Source organism: Babylonia areolata, chromosome 26, assembly GCF_041734735.1.
Source record: "Babylonia areolata isolate BAREFJ2019XMU chromosome 26, ASM4173473v1, whole genome shotgun sequence".
Taxonomy (NCBI): Eukaryota; Metazoa; Mollusca; class Gastropoda; order Neogastropoda; family Buccinidae; genus Babylonia; species Babylonia areolata.
In genome coordinates, this window is record NC_134901.1 from 7,571,544 (window position 1) to 7,590,030 (window position 18,487).

Genomic DNA, 18,487 nt, shown 5'->3' on the forward strand with positions numbered 1-18,487 from the left:
CTGCTGCCTGACAGCACTACACTCAGAGGGGTCCAGAAGAATGCTGAAGGCCGCTCCCCAGATCCCCCCCGGGATGTGACGGCAGTTGCTGGTCACCAACATGCGACCCACTTCCGATGAGGTCAAGGCCACCGCTATTCCCAGACCCGCTGCCCGCACCTGTGGGGATCGGCAAGACAGGGGGTTGTTTGGTGTTCAGTGTACACAGGAGGAGGGCTTGTGTCTGGTGCCCCATGGCTGGGTGGTGGTGGGGTTGGGGTGGGTGGGAAGGGGGTGGTGGTGGTGGTTGTGTGACCACAGGGCTGAAGGGGTGGAGGGGGGGTGGGGGTGGGGGGTTGCAGGGGGGGGGGGGGACTGTGCACAGAAATGTGCATGCACTCACATACTCCACTGTCATGCATGGTGCACATGCATGCACACACACATTCACACACACACACACACACACACACACACTGTCACACAACATACCCTGTCACGCACACATACACACACACACACACACACATACACACAAACAGATGCACACACACACACATATGCACATGTAAATACACACACACACATACTGCACACACACACACACACACACACACACACACATACACACACACACACACATGCACATACACACACACATTATCACAAAACATTTCCATAAAATGTGCATCTATCTTGAAAAATCAGAGATTTTCAGAGCGAACAGGTCAAGAACAACATGTTTCAGTTGGCTGGTGAAAACCAAACCAAACCCGACATCTTCTCTGAGACAGACACAGAAAGACATTCAGACAAACGTCTTCTCTGAGACAGACACAGAAAGACATTCAGACAGTCTTGTCTGAGACAAACACAGAAAGACATTCAGACAAACACCTTGTCTGAGACAAACACAGAAAGACATTCAGACAAACACCTTGTCTGAGACAAACACAGAAAGACATTCAGACAAACACCTTCTCTGAGACAGACACAGAAAGACATTCAGACAAACACCTTGTCTGAGACAGACACAGAAAGACATTCAGACAAACACCTTGTCTGAGACAGACACAGAAAGACATTCAGACAAACATCTTCTCTGAGACAGACACAGAAAGACATTCAGACAAACATCTTCTCTGAGACAGACACAGAAAGACATTCAGACAAACACCTTCTCTGAGACAGACACAGAAAGACATTCAGACAAACGCTTTGTCTGAGACAAACACAGAAAGACATTCAGACAAACACCTTGTCTGAGACAGACACAGAAAGACATTCAGACAAACACCTTGTCTGAGACAGACACAGAAAGACATTCAGACAAACATCTTCTCTGAGACAGACACAGAAAGACATTCAGACAAACACCTTGTCTGAGACAGACAAAGAAAGACATTCAGACAAACACCTTGTCTGAGACAGACACAGAAAGACATTCAGACAAACGTCTTCTCTGAGACAGACACAGAAAGACATTCAGACAAACGCCTTCTCTGAGACAGACACAGAAAGACATTCAGACAAACACCTTCTCTGAGACAGACACAGAAAGACATTCAGACAAACGCTTTGTCTGAGACAAACACAGAAAGACATTCAGACAAACACCTCGTCTGAGACAGACACAGAAAGATATTCAGACAAACACACACAAAGACACAGACACAGCCCTATAGTTTAACTGCCATGACTCCATCCTGTATCCCTTGTGAGGACAGAAGAACCAAGCAGATGTCTGCACACAACTGGAATCAGGACAACACATGTAGCACAGGGAAGTAACCTGCACACCCAAAGGGAGCTAACCTCCACACTGACCTAAGGGAGCTAACCTCCACACTGTCCCTGACCTCCACACTGACCAAAGGGAAATAACCTGCACACTGACCAAAGGGAACTAACCTCAGCATCCCTGTAGGCCCACAGAGTCAGCATCCAGTTCAGCCCTGGCTCGGCTTCCGCATCCGCCCCTTGTCGTGAGTACAGCCAGTTCCTGGCCCATTCCTGTCACAGGTAAATTACCTATCATTGAGTCATCCGCCCCTTGTCGTGAGTACAGCCAGTTCCTGGCCCATTCCTGTCACAGGTAAATCACCTATCATTGGGTCATCCGCCCCCTACCATGAGTACAGCCAGTTCCTGGGCATTTCCTGTCACAGGTAAATCACCTATCATTGAGTCATCCGCCCCTTGTCGTGAGTACAGCCAGTTCCTGGCCCATTCCTGTCACAGGTAAATTATCTATCATTGAGTCATCCGCCCCTTGTCGTGAGTACAGCCAGTTCCTGGCCCATTCCTGTCACAGGTAAATCACCTATCATTGGGTCATCCGCCCCTTGTCATGAGTACAGCCAGTTCCTGGCCCATTCCTGTCACAGGTAAATTACCTAACATTGAGTCATCCACCCCTTGTGACAGTTTACCTATCATTGAGTCATCCACCCCTTGTCACAGTTTACCTATCATTGAGTCATCCACCCCTTGTCACAGTTTACCTATCATTGAGTCATCCACCCATTGCCACAGTTTACCTATCATTGAGTCATCCACCCCTTGTCACAGTTTACCTATCATTGAGTCATCCACCCATTGCCACAGTTTACCTATCATTGAGTCATCCACCCCTTGTCACAGTTTACCTATCATTGAGTCATCCACCCCTTGTCACAGTTTACCTATCATTGAGTCATCCACCCCTTACCACAGTTTACCTATCATTGAGTCATCCACCCCTTACCACAGTTTACCTATCATTGAGTCATCCACCCATTGTCACAGTTTACCTTTCATTGAGTCATCCGCACCTTGTCACAGTTTACCTATCATTGAGTCATCTGCCCCTTGTCACAGTTTACCTATCACTGAGTCATCTGCCCCTTGTCACAGTTTACCTATCATTGAGTCATCCACCCCTTACCACAGTTTACCTTTCAAGGAGTCATCCACCCCTTGTCACAGTTTACCTATCATTGAGTCATCCACCCCTTGCCACAGTTTACCTATCACTGAGTCATCCACCCCTTGTCAGTTGTACAGACATTTTTTGGCCCATTCCTGCCACGGTTTTGTTTTCATTTTCAATGAGTCAAAATGACAGATCCATATACACTACACCACATCTTTAAATACAAATTTCTTCTCTTTCGTTCGTGGGCTGCAACTCGTATTTACACGAGTGGGCTTTTACGTGTATGACTGTTTTTACCCTGCCTTGCAGGCAGCCATACTCCGTTTTCGGGGGTGTGCATACTGGGTATGTTCTTGTTTCTATAACCCACCAAATGCTGACATGGATTACAGGATCTTTAACATGTGTATTTGATCTTCTGCTTGTATATACACACGAAGGGTGTTCAGGCACAAGCATGTCTGCACACATGTTGACCTGGGAGATCAGAAAAATCTCCACCCTTTACCCACCAGGCGCCGTTACTGAGATTCGAACCCGGGACCCTCAGATTGAAAGTCCAACGCTTTAACCACTCGGCTATTGCGCCGGTCTAAACACAAACAAAAATCAGAACTTCACGTTCAGATCCATGTACTGTCATATAACAGTCATACCCCTTTTTGATACACTGTTGTCAAGCATGAGGAACGTCATTATTCTATCTAAATTAATACTTCATTACATGTTTTGAATACTTTTCTGTTTAGATACTTGTTTTCATGCTACTCATGGGCACAGACACACGATCCCCCCCCCCCCCCCCCCCAAAGAAATGAAAGTGGAAAACAGGTATGTCTCATGACTGATAAACAGGTAATAAGGTGTGCATCCTGTCCTGAAGAGTTGTTCAGTGGTACTGTAAGGTATTGTTTTGTATCGTATTTCTTTTTTGTCACAACAGATTTTTCTCTGTGTGAAATTCAGGCTGCTCTCCCCAGGGAGAACGCATCGCTACACTACAGCGCCACCCATTTTTTGGTATTTTCCTGCATGCAGTTTTATTTGTTTTTCCTATCAAGTGGAATTTTTCAACAGAATTTTGCCAGGAACAACCCTTTTGTTGCTGTGGGTTCTTTTACGTGCGCAAAGTGCATGCTGCACAAGGGACCTCAGTTTATTGTCTCATCCGAATGACTAGCGTCCAGACCACCACTCAAGGTCTAGTGGAGGGGGAGAAATTATCGGTGGCTGAGCTATGATTCGAACCAGTGCGCTCAGATTCTCTCACTTCCAAGATGGATGCATTACCTCTAGGCCATCACTCCACTCCTATACTGCATGGTATGCACACCAGTATGTAAGTGATTTGGAGACAAAAGCTTGTGTTGTCAAGCAATAATCCTGGACACACAGCTTGTCTTGCAGAGCAATACACTGTAATATTCATTGACAGCAAACCCTGAAAAGCACAATACAGATAACGTTTGTAAGAATGTGGAGTGATGGCCTTGAGGTAATGCGTCCGCCTAGGAAGTGAAACAATCTATGCACACTGGTTCGAATCCTGGCACAGTCACCAATATTTTCTCCACCTCCAATAGACTTGAGTGGTGGTCTGGACTCTGGTAATTTGGATGAGACAATAGACCGAAGTCTCGTATGCAGAATGCACTTAATGCACGTAAAAGAACTCACAGCAACAAAAGGGTTGTCACTGCCAAAATTCGGTAGAAAAAATCCACTTCAATAGGAAAAACAAATAAAAAACTGCAAGCAGGGGAACAAAATACAAAAAATGGGTGGCGCTCTCGTGTAGCGACGTGCTCTCCAGCCCGAATTTCAGACAGAGAAATCTGTTGTGACAAAAACAGAGTGATACAATACAATACAATACAAGGAAAATGCCTCTGCAGCAGTATGTAGGCATTACAAGGTTAAAAAATAAAGAAGAAAAAAAGTATGATTTTGTTTCCATGTCATTTTGACAGGTAGAAGAAAACACCCAGGTAGCAGGAGAGGTTACCTTGTTGTCCGTGTACAGGACCATTTCATGAGCCAGGTGTCGCAGGCACAGGGTGGCCGCCTTGGTCACCCCCCTCCCTATGTACGACATTGACGTCCCACCCCGCCCAATGTGAAACGCCGACACAACCTGAAACCACAGGTTCCAGCCAATGTGAAACGCTGACACAACCTGAAACCACAGGTTCCAGCCAATGTGAAACGCTGACACAACCTGAAACCATTGGTCCACTGGTGATTGTTGTGTCACTGCAGTATGGGTGGTGGGTGTGTCACTGCAGTATGGGTGGTGGGTGTGTCACTGCAGTATGGGTGGTGGGTGTGTCACTGCAGTATGAGTGGTTGATGTGTCACTGCAGTATGGGTGATTGTTGTGAGAGAGGTGGATGTGTCACCACAGTATGAGTGGTGGGTGTGTCACTGCAGTATGGGTGGTTGTTGTGTCACTGCAGTATGGGTGGTTGTTGTGTCACTGCAGTATGAGTGGTGGGTGTGTCACTGCAGTATGGGTGGTGGGTGTGTCACTGCAGTATGGGTGGTGGGTGTGTCACTGCAGTATGGGTGGTGGTAGTATAGGTGACTGTTGACACTGCAGTATGGGTGATTGTTGACACTGCAGTATGGGTGGTGGGTGTGTCACTGCAGAATGGGTGGTTGTTGACACTGCAGTATGGGTGGTTGTTGACACTACAGTATGAGTGATTGTTGACACTGCAGTATGAGTGATTGTTGACACTGCAGTATGGGTGATTGTTGACACTGCAGTATGGGTGATTGTTGACACTGCAGTATGGGTGGTGGGTGTGTCACTGCAGTATGAGTGATTGTTGTGTCACTGCAGTATGAGTGGTCGATGTGTCACTGCAGTATGAGTGGTGGATGTGTCACTGCAGTATGAGTGGTGGGTGTGTCACTGCAGTATGGGTGGTGGTAGTATAGGTGACTGTTGACACTGCAGTATGGGTGATTGTTGACACTGCAGTATGGGTGGTGGGTGTGTCACTGCAGAATGGGTTGTTGTTGACACTGCAGTATGGGTGATTGTTGACACTGCAGTATGGGTGGTTGTTGACACTGCAGTATGAGTGATTGTTGACACTGCAGTATGGGTGGTGATTGTTGACACTGCAGTATGGGTGGTGATTGTTGACACTGCAGTATGGGTTATTGTTGACACTGCAGTATGGGTTATTGTTGACACTGCAGTATGAGTGATTGCTGACACTGCAGTATGGGCGATTGTTGACACTGCAGTATGGATGATTGTTGTGTCACTGCAGTATGGGTGATGGATGTGTCACTGCAATATGGGTGATTGTTGACACTGCAGTATGGGTGGTTGTTGACACTACAGTATGAGTGATTGTTGACACTGCAGTATGAGTGATTGTTGACACTGCAGTATGGGTGTTGATTGTTGACACTGCAGTATGGGTGGTGATTGTTGACACTGCAATATGGGTGATTGTTGACACTACAGTATGAGTGATTGTTGACACTGCAGTATGAGTGATTGTTGACACTGCAGTATGAGTGATTGTTGACACTGCAGTATGGGTGGTGATTGTTGACACTGCAGTATGGGTTATTGCTGACACTGCAGTATGAGTTATTGTTGACACTGCAGTATGAGTGATTGTTGACACTGCAGTATGGGTGATTGTTGACACTGCAGTATGGGTGGTGGGTGTGTCACTACAGTATAGATGGTTGTTGTCACTGCAGTATGAGTGATTGTTGACACTGCAGTATGGGTGATTGTTGACACTGCAGTATGGGTGATTGTTGACACTGCAGTATGGGTGATTGTTGACACTGCAGTATGGGTGGTGATTGTTGACACTGCAGTATGGGTGGTGATTGTTGACACTGCAGTATGAGTGATTGTTGACACTGCAGTATGGGTGATTGTTGACACTGCAGTATGAGTGATTGTTGACACTGCAGTATGGGTGGTTGTTGACACTGCAGTATGAGTGGTTGTTGACACTGCAGTGTGGGTGATTGTTGACACTGCAGTACACTGCAGTATGGGTGGTGATTGTTGACACTGCAGTATGAGTGGTTGTTGACACTGCAGTATGAGTGATTGTTGACACTGCAGTATGGGTGAGAAAGGAAGAGCGGGGAACACACCTCCAGCAGACAGTTCAGGACGTGTGAGCAGAGGGGGGCGGGCTCCATGTGGCTGCACTCCTCACTCCAGCCTGGCCTGTAACATCATCATCATCGTCATCATCATCATCACTGTCATCATCATCGTCACTGACACTGCTAACACCATCTCTACTGCTAACATCGTCATCATCATCACTGGATACTGCCACCCTCTACATTATACCATCAAATTACTTAAGGATAATGAATACAGTATTGTGACTGTGATGCTGAACATGAGGACTGTGTGACTCACCGTGCAGTGAGGACCGTGTGACTCACTATGCAGTGACTGTGTGACTCACCATGCAGTGAGGACTGTGTGACTCAACGTGCACTGACTGTGTGACTCACCATGCAGTGAGGACTGTGTGACTCACTGTGCAGTGAAGACTGTAGGACTCACTGACTCACCGCGCAATGAGGACTGTGTGACTCACCGTGCAGTGAGGACTGTATGACTCACCGTACAGTGAGCAGTGAGGACTGTGTGACTCACCGTGCAGTGAGGACTGTATGACTCACCGTACAGTGAGGACTGTGTGACTCACCATGCAGTGAGGACTGTATGACTCACCGTACAGTGAGGACTGTGTGACTCACCATGCAGTGAGGACTGTATGACTCACCGTACAGTGAGCAGTGAGGACTGTGTGACTCACCGTGCAGTGAGGACTGTATGACTCACCGTACAGTGAGCAGTGAGGACTGTATGACTCACCGTACAGTCAGCAGTGAGGACTGTGTGACTCACCGTGCAGTGAAAACTGTGTGACTCACCGTGCGGTGAGGTGCATCATGCACACCAGGATGCCCTCCAGAGCGGCCAGGTTGTAGAAGTGCGGAGCGTCAGAGATGCTGAGGTGCTGCAGCAGTGTGTGGATCAGCTCTCCTCGCCGCTGGGGCACGCTCACCCTGCGCGACAACAACACACACGGCTTTGACCCACACCCGTAACGTGACGCCGAGGATGCGCATCGTTCACAGTCAGTGCAGAATGACGAGTCTTCCATAAAAACTACTTGACGTGTGAGAACAGCGGTGACGAGTGGTAAAACATGATTGTGTAAGACCCTAGACCCACTGGTGACAAGGGCATGGTGAGATACATGGGGCATGACAGTCATGGCACTGTCAGAAAACTACACTGGTGACTGGGGTGTGGTGAGATACGTGGGGCATGTCGGTCATGTCACTGTCAGAAAACTACACTGGTGACAGGGGTGTGGTGAGATACATGGGGCATGACAGACAGTCATGTCAGAAAACTACACTGGTGACAGGGGTGTGGTGAGATACACGGGGCATGACAGTCATGTCACTGTCAGAAAACTACACTGGTGACAGGGGTGTGGTGAGATACGTGGGGCATGACAGTCATGTCACTGTCAGAAAACTACACTGGTGACAGGGGTTTGATGAGATACATGGGGCATGACAGACAGTCATGTCAGAAAACTACACTGGTGACAGGGGTTTGGTGAGATACATGGGGCATGACAGACAGTCATGTCAGAAAACTACACTGGTGACAGGGGCATGGTGAGATACATGGAACACGACAGTCAGTCAGTCATGTCACTGTCAGAAAACTACTGGGTCACTGAGAACCAGAAAATTCTTCCTGACGGACCAGAGAGAACAGTGCTGAATGAAGAGAAGTGTGACAGGTGTGTCAGCCAAGTAGTCAGAGTGTTGGACTTTCAACCTGAGGGCTCAAACCCTGGCTGCACGTTGTGGGTTAAGACTGGAGGTTTTTCATATCTCTTACATCTCTGACAACCTGCAAGTGCTCAAACTCCCTTCATGTATAGATGCAGAAAATCAAATACACATGTTAAAGATCCTGTGGGTTAAGACTGGAGGTTTTTCATATCTCTTACATCAACGTATGTGACAACCAGCAAGTGCCTAAACTCCCTTCATGTATAGATGCAGAAAATCAAATACACATGTTAAAGATCCTGTGGGTTAAGACTGGAGGTTTTTCATATCTCTTACATCAACATATATGACAACCTGCAAGTGCTCAAACTCCCTTCATGAATAGATGCAGAAAATCAAATACACATGTTAACTCTTTCATCCCTGCAGCACGGTTTTCCGGTTTACAGGATTTTTACCTTTCATTCCTGGAGGCCGGAAAACCGTGCAGCAGAGAATTCCCCCTTTCCTTCCTGCAGCCCGGAAAATCGGTTCTCGCGGTAAGCGCTTTGAACTTCCCGCGAGTCGCGTCATCAGTGCGCGTCATCTATCCTTGACCGGGTCACTAGCAGGGCAGTGTTTATGAGTGGAATGGATGCCAGACACCCCCTTCCCCCTCCCTAGGCCGTGGGAAAGTGGGCGCCGCTACATTCTTGCTGATGTGCTGTGTAGACACACGGGCACAGAAAAACGGAATGTGTAGAAAGTTCGGATTGTGACCAGTTTTCTGATGATGAGTTTCACAACGCTCTAACAGATAATAATTTCGATCTGTTTCAAATGAATGACAAGGAGAGAGTGCAATTAGCTGTTGCTACAGAAGCACAGATAGCGGGTGATGAAAAGTTAAAAAAAGTAAGAAGTGTAAAAAATTGTGGTGTATACTTGTGAAGTAACTGGCATGACTGTTTCAAGGTATATCACACACGTGTCACCTTTGTGTGGCATATTACGTGATGATTGTGACATGGACATGCGTATTTAGAGACAGTATCGTTTCTGAATAGTTTTTGTTCAAGAATTGTGTAGATAATGAACTGATTCTGGCTCAGTGACTGCTAGTGTAGTGAAAGGCATATAATATTCTCTTTGAGACAAAGTTCAAATCATTCATGTGATAAGGACAATAGTAGTGACAATTGTGACAGTTTTTCGTGGATATGACTAGCAGTGTGGCACTGAGATACATGCGAGGCACTACTCGGTAAGTACCTGCATGATGTGCATACTCTGCAAGCAAAACACTGTCCTGCATGTAGTACGTAGTTGTATGCATTGTGTTTGACCCCAAAGTCACCTGTTTTACACCTGAGTGTCACCAGAGATGTCACCCTATAGTGTCAACAGGGTCTCAGACAACTTCTCACATCAATTCTGAACACAACAGTATATGACAATCTTAGTGTACTGTAATGAGCCGCGTTACCGTAAGCCTCCAAAATAAGTACCCTGCTTCATACTTTCTTTCTCTTCTCTAAATCCAGGAATGAAGGGAATATGCGAATGGTAGGGATCTCAGAACAAGGGGGAGTAATGGTTCATAGAAAAATAGGAACGAAAGAGTTAAAGATCCTGTGGGTTAAGACTGGAGGTTTTTCCTACCTCCTAAAATCAATATGTGTGACAACCTGTTAGTGCCTAAACCCCCTTCACGTAAACATAGATGCAGAATATCAAACATGCATGTTAAAGATCCTGTAATCCATGTCAGTGTTTGCAGAGTTATGGAAACACGAACATACCTTGCATGCACCCCCATGAACACTGAGCATGACTGCCATTAAGGTGGGATAAAAACTGTCTTTACCACACAAAAAAACCCTACTCTTACACTGAGTGAAGGGAGAGAGCTGTGGCCCAGGACTGCGGAAAGAGAGCGAAAAGAGAGGTGTGCAGCCATCAGCAGTGACCCTCACCTTGTGTGAAGTCTGTACGGCAGACGTGAGATGAAAGTGGCGATGAACTGCAAGGAGACCTTGTTCAAACATCTGAAATTGTACAAGTCACAAACCTTGTCAACACACTTAGGTATGTATGTTCCTGAACTTGTCTGTCACACGTTAGAGAAAAACCGACACGACTGTAAAGCATTCTATATACACACATACACATCCACACTGACACGTAAAACATACAACCCAAAACAGAAACCAACATAAAATTCCAGAGAAAAATGTTATAGAGAAATATTTTGACAGCTTTCTGTCCCAAAAATGTCACAAATACAAATTTAGAGCGAATATATTGTAGACATTGCCACCACTGCTCCAACTGAACAGTGGCAGATTACTGTATTCCATGACTAATTAATACTGACAACACGAACATTCACATGACATGAGAGGTGCCATCACATCACTGTATTCCATGACTAATTGATACTAACAACACAAACACACACATTAACTCATTCTATACTGCCAAATGACTTCCTTCAAGATACTCTGTACTGGCCGTTTGTTTATGTTACAAGAAAAATATCTTTAAAAAAAGAAAGCAATTACATACAGTAATGAAATTTTGTGATGATGTAAATAACAGAATTGACTAACATTTCACAAAGTTTCAAAGCACTCACTTAAATATTGACTGATTTATTTCATTTTGAAAAAAAATCTGTGTTTTTCACATCTGGCATAAAGGGGGTGAGTTTTTCTCATATAACAGAAATCTTGCAAATGTGGTCTTTTGTAACCATAGACACTTCCTAATTGTAGCAATTGAATGGGCAAATGCGTATGCACTGTGGATATCCACTACAGAATCAGTTTGCATTCAACTTTGAGCCACAGTCCTTGCCGAAGTTGACGGAGATGCCATCTTGTCAAGTGAGCGAACGAGAAGGGTGACTACGCTCGCATGTGTTGTACTCAAAGGCATTTTCAGCCACAAGAAAAGTACAGGTGCACTTTTGGGTGACTGCAGAACAGAACTGTGCCATTTAGTTTTGTACAAAACCGTTAACCTATGAACTACAAATTTCTAAACTTGCGGTACGCTATAGCGTGCCACAGTAACAAAGCCTTGTGCGCATGAGGTATGCTATAGCGTACTTTAGTATAGAAAGAGTTAAAGGTTCAAGGTCCAATAGACTTTTCATGGCCATCAAGGCAGTGAATTCCTATCCAGTGTGTCAGGACTCAGCACAGGAAGGCAGGGCCCATTTCTCTCCTTCCACCATTTTAATTTCTCAAGTCAGGTGCCCGTTCACACCTGGATGCAGTGAGGAGAATCAGAGTGAAGTGCCTTTCCCAAGGACGCCAACACCAGACTGAAGCGGGGGATTGAACCCTGACCACTGGATCAAAAGTCCGCCACCTTACCAGTTCTGCCATAGCACCTCCAAACACCCATCTAGGCCACTCACAAAGTAACAGACACACCACAACCTCTAAACACACACCTCAGCCACACACAAAACAACAGACACACCACAACCTCTAAACACACACCTCAGCTACACACAAAACAACAGACACACCACAACCTCTAAACACACACCTCAGCCACACACAAAACAACAGACACACCACAACCTCTAAACACACACCTCAGCCACACACAAAACAACAGACACACCACAACCTCTAAACACACACCTCAGCCACACACAAAACAACAGACACACCACAACCTCTAAACACACACCTCAGCCACACACAAAACAGACACACCACAACCTCTAAACACACACCTCAGTCACACACAAAACAACAGACACACCACAACCTCTAAACACACACCTCAGCCACACACAAAACAACAGACACACCACAACCTCTAAACACACACCTCAGCTACACACAAAACAACACACACTTCCACACACAAAACAACAGACACACCACAACCTCTAAACACACACCTCCACACACAAAACAACAGACACACCACAACCTCTAAACACACACCTCAGCTACACACAAAACAACACACACTTCCACACACAAAACAACAGACACACCACAACCTCTAAACACAAACCTCAGCCACACACAAAACAACAGACACACCAAAACCTCTAAACACAAACCTCAGCCACACACAAAACAACACACACCTCCACACACAAAACAACAGACACACCACAACCTCTAAACACAAACCTCAGCCACACACAAAACAAGAGACACACCACAACCTCTAAACACACACCTCAGCCACACACAAAACAGACACACCACAACTTCTAAACACACACCTCAGTCACACACAAAACAACACACACTTCCACACACAAAACAGACACACCACAACCTCTAAACACACACCTCAGCTACACACAAAACAACAGACACACCACAACCTCTAAACACACACCTCAGCCACACACAAAACAACAGACACACCACAACCTCTAAACACACACCTCAGCTACACACAAAACAACAGACACACCACAACCTCTAAACACACACCTCAGCCACACACAAAACAACGGACACACCACAACCTCTAAACACACACCTCAGCCACACACAAAACAACAGACACACCACAACCTCTAAACACACACCTCAGCCACACACAAAACAACAGACACACCACAACCTCTAAACACACAACTCAGCTACACACAAAACAACAGACACACCACAACCTCTAAACACACCTCAGCCACACACAAAACAACAAACACACCACAACCTCTAAACACACACCTCAGCCACACACAAAACAACACACACCTCTACACACAAAGCAGACACACCACAACCTCTACACACACCTCAGCCACACACAAAGCCAACGGACACACCAGCAACAACAATGCCCAACCTCTTGGCAGTGAGAGAGGAGTCAGCAGAGTCCTTGCCGTCAGGGGCTGGGGGTGCCCTGTGGAGCAGACCCATGAGGGGTCCCGAACTGTCGTATAACCGCTGAGCCAGCCACTGGGCCAGCTGCTGAGGGAGGTGGGCCGTCATGCCCATCACCGCCACAATGAATCGCAGGACCTCCACCAACAGCTCCTCGTCTTGCGGGGAGGACGGGGTCACTTGCAGAAACCTGAACATGGTGTTGTCTGTCTTGTCTTGTCTTGTCTTGTCTTGATTCGTACTGTACTGTACTGTACTGTACTGTGTTGTATTGCATTGCATTGCATTGCATTCTACTGCATTCTACTGCACTGTACTGTATTGCATTATGTTGCATTGTACTGTATTATATTGCACTGTGTTGTATTATACTGTATTGTATTGTATTATACTGTATTGTATTATATTGTATAATATTGTATTGTATTATACTGTATTGTATTGTATAATATTGTATTGTATTATACTGTATTGAACTATTCTGTATTGTATTGTATTATACTGTATTGTATTGTATTGTATTATATTGTATTATATTGTATTGTACTGTATTGTGTTGCACTGTCTTTGTCTTTTGTCACAGCTCATTCTGCACTGACATGCATTGCACTGCGTTGCATTGCGCCATGTTGTACTGGATTGCATTGTACTGCACTGTATTGTAATGTATTACGTTGCATTGTATTGTATTATACTGTGTTGTGTTGTGTTGTGTTGCATTGCATTGCATTGCACTGTATTATATTGTATTCTATTCTATTCTATTGTAGTGTGTTGTGTTGTATTACATTGAATGGCACTGTATTGTATTGTATTGTATTGTATTGTGTTGTATTACATTGAATGGCATTGTATTGTAGTGTATTGTATTGTATTGTATTGTATTGTATTGTGGTGCATTACATTGTGGTGCATTGCATTGAATTGCACTGTATTGTATTGTATTATATTGCATTGTAGTGTGTTGTGTTGTATTGCATTGAATTGCACTGTATGGTACTGCATTGCATTGTATTGCATTACATTGTAATGCATTGCATTGTATTGTACTGTACTGTATTGTATTGTACCATCTTACTCTTTTGTCACAACAGATTTCTCTCTGTGAAATTTGGGCTGCTCTCCCTCAGGAGAGTGTGTCGTTACAGTGAGAGTGCTACACCCCCACCCCTTTTTTTTGGGGGGGGGAGGGCCTGCAAGTGTATTTGTTTCCTGTCTATCACACATACATACATATATATATACTCAAGCACACACATACTCACACACATAAACATGCACACACACACACACACACACACACACTCACACAAATACGCACACGCACAAAATCCCCCCCACCACACACACACACATAAAATCCCTCCACCCCCAACTCCCCTCCACACACACACCTTCCAACACACCCCAACCCCTACACACACACACACACACACACACACCCCTTAACACACACCACCCCCCACACAAACACCCTCCAACACACCCCCACCCCTACACACACACACCCTCCAACACACCCCCACCCCTACACACACACACACCTTAACACACACCACCCCCACACAAACACCCTCCAACACACCCCCACCCCTACACACACATACACACACCCTCCAACACACCCCACCCCTACACACACACACCCCACACACCCCCACCCTCCAACACACCCCCACCCCTACACACACACACACCCTCCAACACATCCCCACCCCTACACACACCCACACACACACTCACCCTTCCCCCCCCCCCCCCCAACACACACACACACCCCCCAACCAGACACGGACCTGTGGATGACATCTGACCAGGACAGCTCATTGAAGAGGGCCACACACTCGGCGGAGGGGATGGTTGCCATGACAGCCAGTAGGGTGTTGAGGCCGGCCACCACCTGTGCGTGGGACACGGCGTTGGCCACACAGTGCACCTGCTCCTGCAGGCTCCACCGCAGTCCTGACGACATCAGCACCGCCCTGTCCCTCGCTGTCAGCAACATGGCCTTGCTGAAACTGATGACATGCCACACCGGTTGACATTTAAATCATCATCTGACGGGCGCAACAGATGAATGGTTAAAGCGTTGGACTTTCAATCTGAGGGTCCCGGGTTCGAATCTCGTCAACGGCGCCTGGTGTGTAAAGGGTGGAGATTTTTCCGATCTTCCAGGTCAACATACGTGCAGACCTGCTTGTACCTGAACCCCCTTCGTGTGTATACCCAAGCAGAAGATCCAGTAATCCATGTCAGCATTCGGTGGGTTATGTAAACAAGAACATACCCAGCATGCTCACCCCTGAAAATTGAGTATGGCTGCCTACATGGCGGGGTAAAAACGATCATACACGAAAAAGCCCACTCCTGTATGTACGAGCGAATGTGGGAGTTGCAGCCCACGAACGAAAAAGAAGAAAAATCATCACCATCTGGCATAGTATAGTACAGACCACCATAACCACCATCACCATTTGGCATGATGCAGTACAGACCACAATCACCATTAGGCACGGTGCAGTACAGACCACCATCACCATTAGGCACGGTGCAGTACAGACCACCATCACCATTAGGCATGGTGCAGTACAGACCACCATCACCATTAGGCACGGTGCAGTACAGACCACCATAACCACCATCACCTTTAGGCACGGTGCAGTACAGACCACCATCACCATTAGGCACGGTGCAGTACAGACCACCATCACCATTAGGCACGGTGCAGTACAGACCACCATCACCATTAGGCATGGTGCAGAACAGACCACCATAACCACCATCACCATTAGGCACGGTGCAGTACAGACCACCATACCACCATAACCATTAGGCACGGTGCAGTACAGACCACCATCACCATTAGGCACGGTGCAGTACAGACCACCATCACCATTAGGCATGGTGCAGAACAGACCACCATAACCACCGTCACCATTAGGCACGGTGCAGTACAGACCACCATAACCATTACGCACGGTGCAGTACAGACCACCATACCACCATAACCATTAGGCACGGTGCAGTACAGACCACCATAACCACCATAACCATTAGGCACGGTGCAGTACAGACCACCATAACCACCATCACCATTAGGCACGGTGCAGTACAGACCACCATAACCACCATCACCATTAGGCACGGTGCAGTACAGACCACCATAACCATTAGGCACGGTGCAGTACAGACCACCATAACCACCATCCCCTTCACTACCATCCCAGTCACAGTGTGCTTTGTCATCCACAGTGTAAACACAAGTCATCAGCCACACACACACACTGTCCAATGCCTCCCTTGAGAAAACACAAACACAGACACACTTCCCTCACCCTTTCTCCTGCCCCCAACTCCTTCCCACTTCCCCCCCCCCCCCCCCCCAACACCACTTACAGTGGAGAGATGAAAAACTACAGACAACTACTCCCTACTCCCTGAGTTCCTCCAGCCAGGAACCTGTGGCAAAGCTGTAAAACTGCAGACAAGTACTCCAGCCAGGAACCTGTGGTAAAGCTGTAAAACTGCAGACAACAACAACTCCAGCCAGGAACCTGTGGTAAAGATGTAAAACTGCAGACAACAAGTACTCCAGCCAGGAACCTGTGGTAAAGATGTAAAACTGCAGACAACTCCAGCCAGGAACCTGTGGTAAAGATGTAAAACTGCAGACAACATGTACTCCAGCCAGGAACCTGTGGTAAGGATGTAAAACTGCAGACAACAAGTACTCCAGCCAGGAACCTGTGGTAAAGCTGTAAAACTGCAGACAACAACTACTCCAGCCAGGAACCTGTGGTAAAGATGTAAAACTGCAGACAACAAGTACTCCAGCCAGGAACCTCTGGTAAAGATGTAAAACTGCAGACAACATGTACTCCAGCCAGGAACCTGTGGTAAAGATGTAAAACTGCAGACAACAAGTACTCCAGCCAGGAACCTGTGGTAAAGCTGTAAAACTGCAGACATGTACTCCAGCCAGGAACCTGTGGTAAAGATGTAAAACTGCAGACATCTACTCCAGCCAGGAACCTGTGGTAAAGCTGTAAAACTGCAGACAACAAGTACTGCTTACTCTCTGAGCTCCTCCAGCCTGGAACCTCCAGTCTTCAGCAGCTGCAGCAGAGGGTCGAGACCACCGCACCAGGCGACGTTCCAGGCCACACGCAGCATCTCCTGGGGGTCAGGGGTCAGGAGGACGTCGTGTTCAGGGGGGCACAGCACAGCACTGGGGCTCACCGTGTGGTGAACTGTCGGCCGGAACGGAAGTCGGTACCTGCGTCATACCACCACTTGCTTCACAACAATAGGCATTCTGTGAATACATTTCACAGCTCTGAATCAAAAAGATTTAACCTATCTTGTATGTTCTGATGGAGTCACGCCATCTTCCTCAGCACTAAAGGCACAGGAAAGATGGGGTGGTCAGGTTGTGAGAGAACTGAAATCACAGCTGCATCAAAGTCACCTGGCCACAAACACCTGACCGCGGTAAGTAACAGACTCATGAACTGGAATCAGTTCCAGGCCAGCGTCACTAGTCGACTAAGGCCAGGCCTTCTCGTCTCGATTTTTTCCATACGTATCCAGTTCATTACCAACGAGCTTGTCACTTATTCATGGACAATTATCCGAAAATATCAAACAGCAAGTGCAGCAACATCTGCTCCAACAAGGGCCCTGCAGTCAATGCCTTGTGGTAACCCGTCCACTTAGGAAGCGGGAGAATCTCAGCATGTGGGATCAGATCCCACACTTACCACAATTTTCTCCCCCTCATTCAGACCTCTGGACACTAGCCATTCAGATGAGATAAATTGAGGTCCTGGGTGTAGCGCGCATTTTGCGCATGTAAAAGAACCCATGGCAACAAGACAGTTGTCCCAGGCAAAATTCTGTAGAAAAACCC

General features: G+C 46.7%; 1 protein-coding gene across 2 annotated transcripts in view; it reads right to left on the reverse strand.

Annotated features, from left to right (window-relative positions):
* The window catches only part of LOC143300404 (rotatin-like), an 87,203-nt gene that overhangs the window by 30,519 nt on the left and 38,197 nt on the right, over positions 1 to 18,487 (reverse strand). For both annotated transcript variants that reach the window (XM_076614042.1, XM_076614043.1), the window contains exons 22-30: positions 17,654 to 17,854; positions 15,375 to 15,596; positions 13,541 to 13,768; positions 10,678 to 10,749; positions 7,838 to 7,972; positions 7,037 to 7,112; positions 4,902 to 5,030; positions 1,891 to 1,992; positions 1 to 159 (exon numbers count right to left, since the gene is read on the reverse strand). In XM_076614042.1, coding sequence (XP_076470157.1) covers positions 1 to 159; positions 1,891 to 1,992; positions 4,902 to 5,030; positions 7,037 to 7,112; positions 7,838 to 7,972; positions 10,678 to 10,749; positions 13,541 to 13,768; positions 15,375 to 15,596; positions 17,654 to 17,854 — 1,324 coding nt within the window. The remainder of the gene's footprint in view (positions 160 to 1,890; positions 1,993 to 4,901; positions 5,031 to 7,036; positions 7,113 to 7,837; positions 7,973 to 10,677; positions 10,750 to 13,540; positions 13,769 to 15,374; positions 15,597 to 17,653; positions 17,855 to 18,487) is intronic.